Consider the following 14,984-nt stretch of genomic DNA (forward strand, 5'->3'; position numbering starts at 1 on the left):
GTGGTTGTGTGTGTGAATCTGTGTACTTTTGCCAGAAAAAGAGCAAGATCACAAAAGCTAATATGAATGCTGTTTCCTTTTACATGTCTCTGTGCTCCACATGTTGATGCTCTATAGGTAAGTGGTTGCCTTTCTCTGATTTTAGGTATTCCTCCATGTAGGAATTTCCATTATTGTTAATCAAGAAGTTCACTGTAATACATTTTGCTCTTAGAATATTCTCTTGTTGTATTGACTTAAAAACATTGGTTACAGTTTTTTTCATGTTTTCATTCTCTGTTGTCTTACTGGATTGTTTTATGAGGCATGTACCTAAAATAAATAAGGTATTTATTTTGCAGGAGTCAACAGTAAAAATCTATCTATATCTGAATCCCGCTCCAGCTACTGCCGGGTCTGGGTGCTGATGAGTCCTCTCCATTTGGCTCGGTCCTCCCACCACTTTTCTTCCTCCACTTGCTGCCAGGTCACACCTCTCCTTTCTACAGATATTCTCACTCCCATTTTCCACCGTGTTCTTGGGTGTCCTCTAGGTCTTTTCCCATCCATCTTTAGTTCTTCCATAATTTTGGGGAGTCTCTGCCCGTGCATCCTCTTGACATGCCCATACCATCTTAATCTCTTTCTTTCAATTTCTTCTCTCATACTTTCTCGTTTGAGGTCCTTTCTAATCTCTACATTCCTTACTCTGTCCATTCTTGTTTTTCCCTTAACTGCTCTGAGAAATTTCATTTCCCCAGCTTGCAGTCTGCTCCAGTCCCTTTCTGTCATATTCCATGTTTCTCCACCATAGGTGACAATAGGGATGTAATAATTCTTATACATAAGGAGTTTTGCTCTTTCTGAAACTTCATTATTCAAAATCAGGTGTTTTATTGTTTGGTAGAAATTGCCTCCCTTCTGTAACCTCCTATTAATTTCGTTAGTTATTCTTCCATCCCTATATATTTCACTTCCTAAATAAGTGAAACTTTCTACCACTTTGAGGGGTTCTCCATTCAGGGTAATATTTCTGTTGATTCCTTTCTCTCTTCCAGATACCATTACTTCCCTCTTATCTTCATTTATTTTTAATCCATACCTTTTCATTATTTCCTTCCACGCATCAAGCTGTAACTGTACATCTACCTCTTTATCGCCCCATATTACCATATCATCTGCAAAAATCATTGTTTTGTATTTTTCTTTTACTATATCTTTAACTGCCCTATTCATTCCCTCCATCACAACATTAAAAAGTGCAGGCAATAGAATACTTCCTTGCTTAAGTCCTTGTCTTATTTCGAAGTATTCAGAGTTCCCCAATGGTGTTCTAATTTTACAATTGTGTCCTCTGTACATTGTCTTTATAACATTAATGTATCCATCTTCTATATCTATCTTCTTCATTTCTTCCCACAGTCTTTCCCTGTCAACTGAGTCATATGCCTTTTCTATGTCTATAAAAACCATTATCACCCTTTTGTTATACTCCCAACTTTTTTCCATCAGTTGACGGATAGAAAATATCAGGTCGATCGTGCTTCTTCCTTTCCTAAACCGATGTTGTTCTTCACTCAGTTCCTTTTCTATCTTTTCACATATTTAATTTAGTAAAATTCTTTCAAAAATCTTGTCTGTATGGCTCATAAGGGTTATTCCTCTGTAGTTTTTACAAAGTCTTTTATTGCCTTTCTTGAAGATGGGAACAATGTCTCCTGTTCTCCAGTCATCAGGTATTATACTGTTTCTCCACACGCTTGATAGTACTCTATACAGCCACTGCATTCCCACTGGACCTGCCGCTCTTTTCATGTCCACTGATACTTCATCAGGTCCTGGGGCTTTCCCCCCATTCATCTTCTTCACAGCTTTTTCCATTTCTTCCCGTGTAATTTGTCCTAATTCTGCTTCCCAACTTCTCTCAATTTCTCCATTATTTGTTGTTTCCTCATGTACCTGCTCCTCAGCGTTTAACAGCTTCTTAAAATGTTCTTTCCAAAGATCTTTTATATTCCCTGGATCTTCAATAATGGTACTTCAGAAGCCTTCCTTTTATTTTCATCATTTTATAGAACATTTTCTTATTGTTCTTCACATCTTCTTCAAGTTTTTTTGTAAACTCTTCCCATGCTTTTTTCTTTGCTGTTTCCACTATTTCTTTGCACTTCTTCTTTTCCTCTACATATCTTTTATGGTCTTCATCATTTTTAGTTTTCCACCACTTTCTCCATGCTCCATTTTTCCTTCTAACTGCTTGGATTGTGGTATCATCCCACCAACTTGTCTGTCTTATTTTTTCCTTTCCAGATGTTCTGCCTCATACTTTTTGTGCTGCTTCGACTAAAGTATCTTTGAATAAACTTCATTCTTTTTCTACATCGCAGAAAACTTCTTTTGGAAATTTTTGTGTGATTAATTCTCTGTACTTCTCAGCACATTCACTCTCCTTCAGTTTCCAATCCCGTATCCTCATCACTTTCTTCTGTTTTCTATTTTTCACACACTGATTCATTTTCCATTGTCCCACTAGTAATCTATGGTCTCCATCTGCACTCACACTTGGAATTACCTTCACATTTGTTACTTTCTCTCCCCATTCCCTATCTACTAGAATATGATCAATTACACTTTTGGGTCTTCCACCCCAACTGTATCTGGTGATAACATGACTTTCTCTCTTCATAAACCAGCTGTTTGCTATTTTCATTCCATTCCTCTGGCACAAATCCAGGGGCCTTTCCCCTTTCTCATTTCTGCCTCCATATCCAAAACATCCCAATACTTGCTCAAATCCCTTTCTGTCTTTGCCTATCTGTGCATTAAAATCTCCAATCGCTATATTAGCACTCTCTATATGGTTTTCTAACACATTTTCAGAGTCCATCTTCTCTTCTTCGCTACATCCCACTTGAGGTGCATAAATCTGGATTACTTTTAGTGTTTCTTTTTGGAATCTCAGGTTTAAGATTATGATCCTGTCTGATATATATCTCACATTTTCAATACAGCTTTGTACATTCTTATTCACCATCACTGCCACACCATTTCTTCCAGACCTGTTATTCCCACTCCAGTACAGTTTTCCCCTCCTCTCAAATTCTTCTCACCTTTTCCCTTCCACTTTGTTTCGCTTAATCCCAATATATCTAACTTCCTCTCTGTTAGTACGTCTGTCATTTCTTCCATTTTTCCATTGAGGGTTAATATATTAAGGGTGCCAATATTTATGTTATTTTTTAGTCCGTTTGGTTTCATCTTCTTGTACTGATGAATATCATCAGGTCTCCCATCATTTGCACCAGTACTTGAAGAAGCAGTGGGGTCAAGTCCTGAGTGGTTCGTTCCGAGGCTCGTCTGCATTTTGAAAGCAATATATGAAGACTTTTCTACTGGTTTGCAAGGCCTAATGCAAGAAAGGATTTTCTGTTGGGGTTGTCTCCCTTAGCCTTTGGAGTTTCTCCTCCACCACAAGGCAGTGGTTCCCTTCTCATTTAATCCCCAGAAAGGAGGTTTGCCTCGTCTGCCAGCTACGCCATTCCGAAGTCTTCCTTCTCCACCGTCGCTGCCATTAAGGTCTTCACTCGTAACCCTGGGCATGGGTTCCGTGTTATACCCCACAGGATTGGGTCCCTGCCTGAACTCAGCCATCCTAGCACTCCGGCCTATTGAAGTGTAGGATGCCCACTCCTGCGACATGGACGCGCCAGACAGGAATTACCCCAGTGGAGGAATAGGGAAGGGCACCCTACCTCCCTGGAGCCGGGTTAATGATTGTGTATGGTGCCACAATCAAAGGGTCAACAGTAAAAATACCATGTAAAATAGATAGCTAAACATCTTGCCTCTAAGGATCTTGTAATTTTTACACTCACTTCCCAGTACATTACTCCTTGATTGTCTTTTCTGTTAACAATAAATATTTGTTTCACCTGAATTGTGATATGTGAGACACCAAACTAATTTCCATGTAGACTCTTTCTCCTGCAGTAATAGCACATATTGCTCTCCAGGTGTTCACAGGATGCTGAGTGCACCATTCCTTTTATACAGTCAGAATATAGACAGCTAAATACACTGAAAAAAAAAAATACTATCCATGAGAAGCGTAGTAATTCTGTTTGTAAAGCAGAAAGTTTTAGAAATGAGCAATTTAGCACCTGAACACAATCTAAAACCACATATAATTAATTTTGTAATTACATGAAACACAACACACATTTTTATTTTTAATAACAATTGTAAATTAAGATTGAGTAAGTGGAAATCAGTTCACATGTCTGCTTTCAAACATTTTTTTCAATTTCTTAAAAGTTATGTCTTCATTTTTGCTTTAACTATTATTGTGGAAATTCAGCACATTTGTTGTAATGATAGATATACACTGAAGAGCCAAAGAAACTGGTACACCTGCCTAATATCATGTAGGGCTCCCACAAGCAAGCAGAAGTGCTGCAACACTATGTGACATGCACTCGACTAATGTCTCAAGTAGTGCTAGAGGGAACTGACACCATTAATCCTGCAGGACTGTCCATAAATCTGTATAAGTATGAGATTGTGGAGATCTCTTCTGAACAGCATATTGCAAGGCATCCCAGAGATGCTCAATAATGTTCATGTCTGGGGAGTTTGGTGGCCAGGGGAAGTGTTCAAACTCAGAAGAGTATTCCTGGAGCCACTCTGTAGCAGTTCTGGATGTGTGGGGTGTCACATTGTCCTGCTGGAATTTCCAAGTCTGTTGGGATGCACAATGGACATGAATGGATGCAGGTGATCAGACAGGATGCTTACATACATGTTATGTGTCAGAATTGTATCTAGACATATCATGGGTCCTATATCACTCCAACTGCACATGCGTGACACCATCACAGAGCCTCCACTATTATAAACAATCCCCTGTTGACATGCAGGGTCCATGGATTCATGAGGTAGTCCGCATACCCGTACACATCTTGCCAATCGATACAATTCGAAATGAGACTTGTCCGACCAGGCAGCATGTTTCCAGTCATCAACAGTCCAATGTTGGTGTTGACATGCCCAGGCGAGGCATAAAGCTTTGTGTCGTGCAGTTATCAAGGGTACACAAGTGGGCCTTTTGCTCCGAAAGCCCATATTAATTATGCTTCATGGAATGGTTTGTACACTGACACTTGTTGATGGCCCAGCATTGAAATCTGCAGAATTTGTGGAAGGGTTGCACTTCTGTCACATTGAATGATTCTCTTCAGTCTTTGTTGGTCCCGTTCTTGCAGGATCTTTTTCCTGCCACAGCGATGTCAGAGATTTGATGTTGTACCGGATTCCATTGTAGCAGCAGTGACTGATCTAATAACTTAGACAGGCACTTGTTGTTTTTTGTATGCATTGCTGACTGCAGTGCCGTATTCTGCCTGTTTACATATCTCTGTATTTGAATACACATGCCTATATTAGTTTCTTTGGCACTTCACTGTATAATAAGTACATCTGACATGTTTAATAAGATTGGACAAGCAGGAAGATTTTTACACTCAAAGCTATACCAATGAATATATGTGGTTAGGGTCAACCTTTGGTTCTATTTTTTGAACTTAATGTGTATGCATCTGATTGGTGAACATATGTAAATCTACCTTTTAAACACATGTTGAACGTTCTAAAAAGATAACTGAAAGTGTCTGCAGTTTTGCTTCTTACATACAATGTATGTTTCTCATACTAAAGCCATAAAACAACAAGTCTGACACTAACAGTAATCATACTAACCCAAACAGATATAATATGTGATTGTAGGTCTGTGACTTTCAAGTAATAAATAGTTTCATACTGTCTGTTATGTTTCAGAGCATGTAACACCTGGCAAAGAGAGACAAAAGCTAGTGGAAACAATTGATAGAGATGATGTGGATGATTTTGATGAACCTAGGACACAAGCATGTTACTTCATTGTAGGTGGAAATGAGAAGGACGTATTTGCCATTGAACAATATGAGCATGAGCTTTATGTAAGTAAAGTAAAGTTTTGTTGTTATATCAAAAGATAAAAAATTTGGTTAGGAAGTTTTGCAATATCAAATGATGAATTTATGAAATTTGGAGAATAATAGCAAATGCAGTAAAAGTGAGTGACACTGAAAAAAGAAACATTCTCAAAGTGGACAAATACAAATAGAGGTAATTTGTTATTAAAGAATCAAGAGAGAACACTTATGAAGTTGCATACTGCAAAAAGTATAAATTATAATCTGTAGGGTGTGGAGAGAATAAAAGTAAATCTAAATTAAAATAAACTGAAAGATATAAAAAACAGACTGAAAGCACATTCTTGTGTAGAAATTAGCATATGCACAATAAATATCAAGCAGCACTTATTAATTTATCTGTACTGGCATTGTATTCCTGTATTCTTTGGGATAAACACAACTACACTCATCCCTTAGGAAATTTATATAAGCAAATTTCCTACACCATCTATTCTTGGGATCATGTTGTACTACATGTTTTGTCAATGATTGGCTGAGCATGGTATGTAACATCAGACTTGCAACTATCAGAGACTCATGTGTTTCTTTATGCCACAGTTATGATTTGCTTCACAAGGCAGACACTCCATCTACTACTTTACCATGCTTCAATCATTCCCTTCTAATCTCAGCTCACAATAATTCTTCCTGTTTCTTGTGGATTTGTTGCCTTCTGTTTTACTTCATCCTAGGATTCACTCTGATTCTTGCTACTTTCCACATTTCATTACTTCTCCTCTTATCTTTCGTCACTGGTCCTCATCTGCTATAAATTATCATCTACATTATTGTTTTAATCAAAGTACTTTCAATTATGACACTACTATTATTGCAATTCCTCTTTCCAAATACTTCTTCTTTTGGTCTATTCTTAGTTCTTTCTGTATTTATCAAAATTGGCATTTCATAACTGTATCTTTTTGTACATACATCAACATTTCCATCTTATAGAGTGAGAGTATCAGCCAGGCATGCCAATGTGATAACTTTAATCCTTAATAATGTACAAAATGTTAAAACTTAAAAAAATCACTGCTTCATAATTAGTAATTAAGTTATTAGTGCTATACTTTATAATGTATCAGTTGCATCAAAATCCCAAATTTTTGTTCTATTCAACATACTGAGATAAAAAAATAAAAAACAAATACCGTAGCTGATATTACAAACTGTTATTGATATGTAGTATTGAATGTTAGATGATACCTTAAAACTACATTTGAAGTTGTGTGCCAATTTTCTGTGGTGGTGCAGGAGCTAAAATTGAACCATAAAAATAAAGAAGTAATCATGTTTTGGCAAACAGGCACCTGGCTAACTGTGCTCCTCAGCAATGTCTTCACTCAACTGAAGGTGCTAAATAATATTTCTGCAGAGCATGTTGTTGGTGGAATTGCTATATAACTTAGCAGAACTCTCTTAACCAAAGCAAAAAAATGTTGTTTACAAAAAGAGGACACTTAGCTTTTACATCACAGTCCTTGTTTCTCTTCAAAGCATATCAGCGTCTATTTACCACTTCAGTATTTGCAGTACAACAAAAGACAGAACAGTTCTTTTGTAGCTTTTTCAAAAATAGCTTTCTTCCCAAAGCATTGTGATGAATGGAAACTTCTTTTATATGCACCTCATTTTCTGCAAACTTTGATTCAAGTGACATAATCAAAGAATCTAGCTAAGGAACAAAAATAGATCCACTGCAATAACTACATGAGGCACTCACAAGAATGTTCAGATGATACGTTTTCTAACAGAGGTTATAGGCATTTGGATGGCAATTTCCAGAAATGTACTTAAAATTGAGATTTTATGTTGTCCTTGTGGTGGACTTTTAAGATTCACAACATGGAAGCTTATGCTTCTGTCAGCAGTAAAAAGCTTCACCAAGATAGTCAATTGACATTTGCGTTCTGTGTACTGCCCTTTGGCAGATTTGAATAAGTACAGTGGTATTGAAATATGTTCCTTATGTCTGCTTTAGTGTTATATTTGTTTTTTTTATTAACTTCATTACAAACTTGACAGTGCTAATGGCTAGTGGGGATGGCTTGAGACCCCTACCCCTATGCTCCCTATTACCCATGTTCTCAGTATAAAGCTGGACGTAGATGTAGACCTGATGGTACAAAGTATGAGACTGAAATAATGTTATATGGACATGGGGGAAAAAGAGCAAGATATAATGAATTATGCATCTGCTGCAGTTATACATTTTCACTTTAAGCACACCAATCATGTTTCTGTATAAAGTTATCTGTCTCAAGTATAAAGTTTATGAAATACATTCTGCATAACATAGTGGGTACTTTTTTTAGCTCTTTAAGAGACAAAGAACTAAGAAACAGGCAGCTCTCTTGTCTGGAAAGGAGACTCCTTTCCTTCAGTTTTTCTTTGTGATCCTTTGTAATTCTGAAAATACAAGTTTTTATAATGGTCCATTTTATAAGACATAGTTTATATTAAGTAGATTACAACTGATAATGGCATATTTGTTGAACCAGTCCATGATGCACAATTGTGCTATATTATGGGCATGGCAAAGTTTCTAGTCAGTGCAATTATGCACATAAGGGTCAGTATCATACAACATGGCGAAAAGATATATATTAGGGACAAAAGAGCTATTAATATAATAACATTGCCATCAAATAGGATAAAATGTGTTAATTTTCAGCTGATGAGCTGCTCTTGTTTCTGAATTAAAACAGCACTGCACATATAGTTCAAACTCTAGAATGAATCAAACAGTGTAAAATCCAGGATGGAATGATGACAGTAATGTGAAAAGGATAGATTGCTGCTCACCTTATAGTGGAGATATGGTGTTCCAGACAGGCATGATAAAAAGACTGCAATCTTTTTTGTTGTGCCTGTGAGCGACTCAACACCAGAACATCTACTAGTACCATGGGAATTGGAAATTGTTCTCTGATGCCTCTCATGTTTCTTGTCACCTTATCTTCATCTAGTTAGTAATTTCCAGATTTTCTTTGCTGATTCTGTGACAACTTCATCTTTTCTTATTATAACAGCTTACTTAATTTACAACATCCTTCTATAACACATCTTATATGCAGAATGAGATTTTCACTCTGCAGCGGAGTGTGTGCTGATATGAAACTTCCTGGCAGATTAAAACTGTGTGCCGGACCGAGACTCAAACTTGGGACCTTTGCCTATCGCGGGCAAGTGCTCTACCAACTGAGCTACCCAAGCACGACTCACGCCCCACCCCCACAGCTTTACTTCTGCCAGTATCTTGTCTCCTACCTCCCAAACTTTACAGAAGCTCTCCTGCAAAGGTCCCGAGTTCGAGTCTGGGTCTGGCACACAGTTTTAATCTGCCAGGAAGTTTCACATCTTATATGCTCTCAGTCTCCACATTTCGAGTTTTCCTATAGTCCTAGATTCACTTCCATATAAATCTTTACTCCAGACATGCCATCTCAGAAATTTCTTAAATAATTAAGACTTGTTTTTGATATTAATAGATTTCTTTTGATGAGAAATGCTCTCTTTGTCCCTGTTAGTCTGATTCTTATATCCAACTTGTTTTCCCCTTCTGTGTTATTCTACTTCAAAGGTAACAAAAATCCTTCACTTTTGTATCTATAAAGTGGCACTCATTGTTGACATTATGTTTATTCATACTGACATTTCTGCTGCTCCATGATACTTTTCTTACTTTGTTTCACTTTCAATCCATATTATATTCTCACAAGGGAACCTCCCCATCGCACCCCCCTCAGATTTAGGTATAAGTTGGCACAGTGGATAGGCCTCGAAAAACTGAACACAGATCAATCGAGAAAACAGGAAGAAGTTGTGTAGAACTATGAAAAAAAAAGCAAAATATACATACTGAGTAGTCCATGTGCAAGATAGGCAACATCAAGGATAAGGTGAGCTTAGGAGCCCCATGGTCCCGTGGTTAGCGTGAGCACCTGCGGAACGAGAGGTACTTGGTTCAAGTCTACCCTCGAGTGAAAAGTTTAATTTTTTGTTTTCAGATAATTATCAAAGTTCAGGCTCTCACACATAATCAACTTCGCTCTCCAAAATTCCAGGACATGTTCAGATTTGCTTGCACATATGCAGGATTTGACGGTCTACACACGGAAAAATTTGAAAACGTTAAAAACATATGTTTTGACAGAGCACAGGAAAACTGCGACTGTGAAACTGTTGCATTCAAATACTAACAAAGAGATAGAGGGGCTGGCCAGTACTTACCTCAGCTCAGTACAGCCGATAGATACACATAATAAAACAGAACTGAAAATTTACATTCCTAGCTTTCGGAACAAATGTTCCTTCATCAGGGAGGAGAGAGGGGAAAGAAAGGGAAGAAGGGAAAGGAGATTCAGTTACTCACAACCCAGGCTATGAAGCAACAGGGAAAGGAAAATAGGGAGGGTAGCAAGGATGGAGGCATGGTTGTCAGAGGAAAGCCAAAGATATTCTACTGTAAGTACTGTGCCAGCTTCAAACCAAAGAGGATGCATACAGAAGTAAAGAGGTATATAGTGTAAAGATAAACACAACTATGTAGGATGAAAAGATGCGTGAATGGCTAAAGAGGAAAGGGAAAGAGGAGAAGACTGAAGAGTAAATGGGAGTGAGGTTGTTTAACATAGGTTCAGTCCAGGGGGATGGCGGGATGAAAGGATGTGTTGGAGTGCAAGTTCCCATCTCCGCAGTTCAGAGGGACTGGTGTTGGGTGGGAGAAGCCAAATGGCACATACGGTGTAGCAGCAATACATTCCTCCCCGTCCAACAACAATGTTCCTACCCCCAGACCACACAGAAGCATCCCCCTTGTCACCCAATATTATCCTGGCCTCGAAAACATCAACAAATGACTTTCTTAAGTCAACCCCTGAAATGAGATCATCCCTTGACAAAATTCTCCCCACACCACCCAGAGTTGCCTTTCGTCGCCCCCCTAACCTCCGTAACATCCTTGTTAAACCCTACAATATTCCCAGACTACCTTCTCTACCCAGCGGTTCCTACCCCTGTAACCGACCCCGCTGCAAAACCTGCCCCATGCATCCCCCCACAACCACCTACTCCAGCCCCGCTACTGGTAAAACATACACAATTCAAGGCAGGGCCATGTGTGAAACTACATATGTCATTTATCAACTGACATGCCTGCACTGCACAGCCTTTTACATCGGCATGACAACAACTAAACTGGCTGAGCGGATGAACGGACACAGACGAACTGTCCGCCTAGGAGATGCCCAATACCCAGTAGCAGAGCATGCCCTCCAGCATAATTCTAGGGACCTAGGAACCTGCTACACCGTATGTGCCATTTGGCTTCTCCCACCCAACACCAGTCCCTCTGAACTGCGGAGATGGGAACTTGCACTCCAACACATCCTTTCATCCCGCCATCCCCCTGGACTGAACCTACGTTAAACAACCTCACTCCCATTTACTCTTCAGTCTTCTCCTCTTTCCCTTTCCTCTTTAGCCATTCACGCATCTTTTCATCCTACATAGTTGTGTTTATCTTTACACTATATACCTCTTTACTTCTGTATGCATCCTCTTTGGTTTGAAGCTGGCACAGTACTTACAGTAGAATATCTTTGGCTTTCCTCTGACAACCATGCCTCCATCCTTGCTACCCTCCCTATTTTCCTTTCCCTGTTGCTTCATAGCCTGGGTTGTGAGTAACTGAATCTCCTTTCCCTTCTTCCCTTTCTTTCCCCTCTCTCCTCCCTGATGAAGGAACATTTGTTCCAAAAGCTAGGAATGTAAATTTTCGGTTCTGTTTTATGTGTATCTATTGGCTGTACTGAGCTGAGGTAAGTACTGGCCAGCTCCTCTATCTCTTTGTTAGTATTTGTTTCACATCTTTATATGAGATTTTCCATTAATCATTTAAACTGTTGCATTCATTTGTTGCAGTTTATGTGACAAACTCTTATGTTTTCATCACTTTTTGGGAGTGATTATCACATCCACAAGAAAACCTAAATCGGGCAAGGTAGAAGAATCTTTTTACCCATTTGCCAAGTGTACAAGTTACGTGGGTCGACAAAATATTCCTGTCATGTGAAACACATGCCGTCACCAGTGTCGTATAGAATATATCAGACGTGTTTTCCTGTGGAGGAATCGGTTGATCTATGACCTTGCGATCAAATGTTTTCGGTTCCCATTGGAGAGGCACGTCCTTTCGTCTACTAATCGCACGGTTTTGCGGTGCGGTCGCGAAAACACAGACACTAAACTTATTACAGTGAACAGAGATGTCAATGAACGAACGGACAGATCATAACTTTACGAAAATAAAGAATTAAAATTTTCACTTGAGGGAAGACTTGAACCAAGGACCTCTCGTTCCGCAGGGGCTCACACTAACCACGGGACCACAGCGCTCCTGCGCTAAAGTTATCCTTGATGTTGCTTATGTTGCACATGGACTACTCAGTTTGTATATTTTGCTTATTTTTTTCATAGTTCCACACAACTTCTTCCTGTTTTCTCGATTGATCTGTGTTCAGTTTTTCAAGGCCTATCCACTGTGCCAACTTATAACTAAATCTGAGGGGGGTGCGATGGGGAGGTTCCCTTGTCAGTACACTGTTTATTTCATTCAGTAGCTATGTTCTTTAATTCTTCTTCAGCAATATCATCAGCGAATCTTATCATTGATATCCTTTCAACACTGAGTTGTAGTACCGTTTCTGAAACTTTCTTTTATTTCTTTCATTGCTTCTTCAAGATACAGATTGAACAATAGAGACAAAACACTGCCTTATGCTCTCTTTAAGCTGAGCACTTCTCTCTTCATCTTAAATTCATATTGCCCCCTGTTAGTTCTACATCTACACATATACTCTGCAAACCACTGTGAGGTGCATGGTAGAGGGTATGTCTCATAGTACCAGTTATTAGGGTTTCTTCTTGTTCCATTCATGTATGGAGTGTGGGAAGAATGATTGTTTGAATGCCTCTGTGGGTGCAGTAATTATTCTAATCTTATCTTCAAGATCCCTATGTGAGTGATACATAGGGTGATGTAGTATATTCCTAGAGTAATCATTTAAAGCCAGTTCTTGAAACGTTGTTAGTAGACTTTTTCAGGATAGTTAGGTCTATCTTCAAGAGTCTTCCAGTTCAGTTCCTTCAATATCTCTGTGACATTCTCCCACATATTAAACAAACCTGTGACCATTCATGCTGCCCTTCTCTGTATACATTCAATATTCCCTGTTAGTCCTATCTGTTAGTCCCACACACTTGAGCAATGTTCTAGAACCAGTCGCACAAGTAATTTGTAAGCAATCTCCTTTGTAAATTAATTGCACTTCCCCAGTGTTCCACCAACAAACCAGTCTACCACCTGCTTTACTCATGACTGAACCTATATGACCATCCATTTCGTACCCCTACGAAGTGTTACAGCAAGGTACCTGTAAGAGTTGGCCGATTCCAACAGTGACTCATTGACATATAGTCAAAGGATACTACCTTTTTTCATTTTGTGACGTACAAAATTTTACATTTCTGAACATTTAAATCAATTTTCTAGTCTCTGCACTGCTTTGAAATCTTATTAAGGTCAGACTAAATACACTCCTGGAAATTGAAATAAGAACACCGTGAATTCATTGTCCCAGGAAGGGGAAACTTTATTGACACATTCCTGGGGTCAGATACATCACATGATCACATTGACAGAACCACAGGCACATAGACACAGGCAACAGAGCATGCACAATGTCGGCACTAGTACAGTGTATATCTACCTTTCGCAGCAATGCAGGCTGCTATTCTCCCATGGAGACGATCGTAGAGATGCTGGATGTAGTCCTGTGGAACGGCTTGCCATGCCATTTCCACCTGGCGCCTCAGTTGGACCAGCGTTCGTGCTGGACGTGCAGACCGCGTGAGACGACGCTTCATCCAGTCCCAAACATGCTCAATGGGGGACAGATCCAGAGATCTCGCTGGCCAGGGTAGTTGACTTACACCTTCTAGAGCACGTTGGGTGGCACGGGATACATGCGGACGTGCATTGTCCTGTTGGAACAGCAGGTTCCCTTGCCGGTCTAGGAATGGTAGAACGATGGGTTCGATGACGGTTTGGATGTACCGTGCACTATTCAGTGTCCCCTCGACGATCACCAGTGGTGTACGGCCAGTGTAGGAGATCGCTCCCCACACCATGATGCCGGGTGTTGGCCCTGTGTGCCTCGGTCATATGCAGTCCTGATTGTGGCGCTCACCTGCATGGCGCCAAACACGCATACGACCATCATTGGCACCAAGGCAGAAGCGACTCTCATCGCTGAAGATGACACGTCTCCATTCGTCCCTCCATTCACGCCTGTCGCGACACCACTGGAGGCGGGCTGCACGATGTTGGGGCGTGAGCGGAAGACGGCCTAACAGTGTGTGGGACCATAGCCCAGCTTCATGGAGACGGTTGCGAATGGTCCTCGCCGATACCCCAGGAGCAACAGTGTCCCTAATTTGCTGGGAAGTGGCGGTGCAGTCCCCTACGGCACTGCGTAGGATCCTACGGTCTTGGCGTGCATCCGTGCGTCACTGCGGTCCGGTCCCAGGTCGACGGGCACGTGCACCTTCCGCTGACCACTGGCGACAACATCGATGTACTGTGGAGACCTCACGCCCCACGTGTTGAGCAATTCGGCGGTACGTCCACCCGGCCTCCCGCATGCCCACTATACGCCCTCGCTCAAAGTCCGTCAACTGCACATACGGTTCACGTCCACGCTGTCGCGGCATGCTACCAGTGTTAAAGACTGCGATGGAGCTCCGTATGCCACGGCAAACTGGCTGACACTGACGGCGGCGGTGCACAAATGCTGCGCAGCTAGCGCCATTCGACGGCCAACACCGCGGTTCTTGGTGTGTCCGCTGTGCCGTGCATGTTATCATTGCTTGTACAGCCCTCTCGCAGTGTCCGGAGCAAGTATGGTGGGTCTGACACACCGGTGTCAATGT

The 14,984-nt window shown here is 40.4% G+C and overlaps 1 protein-coding gene across 1 annotated transcript in view; it reads left to right on the forward strand.

Moving 5' to 3' along the window:
* The window catches only part of LOC126188932 (cadherin-23-like), a 514,643-nt gene that overhangs the window by 440,245 nt on the left and 59,414 nt on the right, over window positions 1-14,984 (forward strand). The window contains exon 26 of the mRNA XM_049930652.1: window positions 5,812-5,972. Coding sequence (XP_049786609.1) covers window positions 5,812-5,972 — 161 coding nt within the window. The remainder of the gene's footprint in view (window positions 1-5,811; window positions 5,973-14,984) is intronic.

The sequence above is a fragment of the Schistocerca cancellata genome, chromosome 5, assembly GCF_023864275.1.
Source record: "Schistocerca cancellata isolate TAMUIC-IGC-003103 chromosome 5, iqSchCanc2.1, whole genome shotgun sequence".
NCBI classification, from domain to species: domain Eukaryota; kingdom Metazoa; phylum Arthropoda; class Insecta; order Orthoptera; family Acrididae; genus Schistocerca; species Schistocerca cancellata.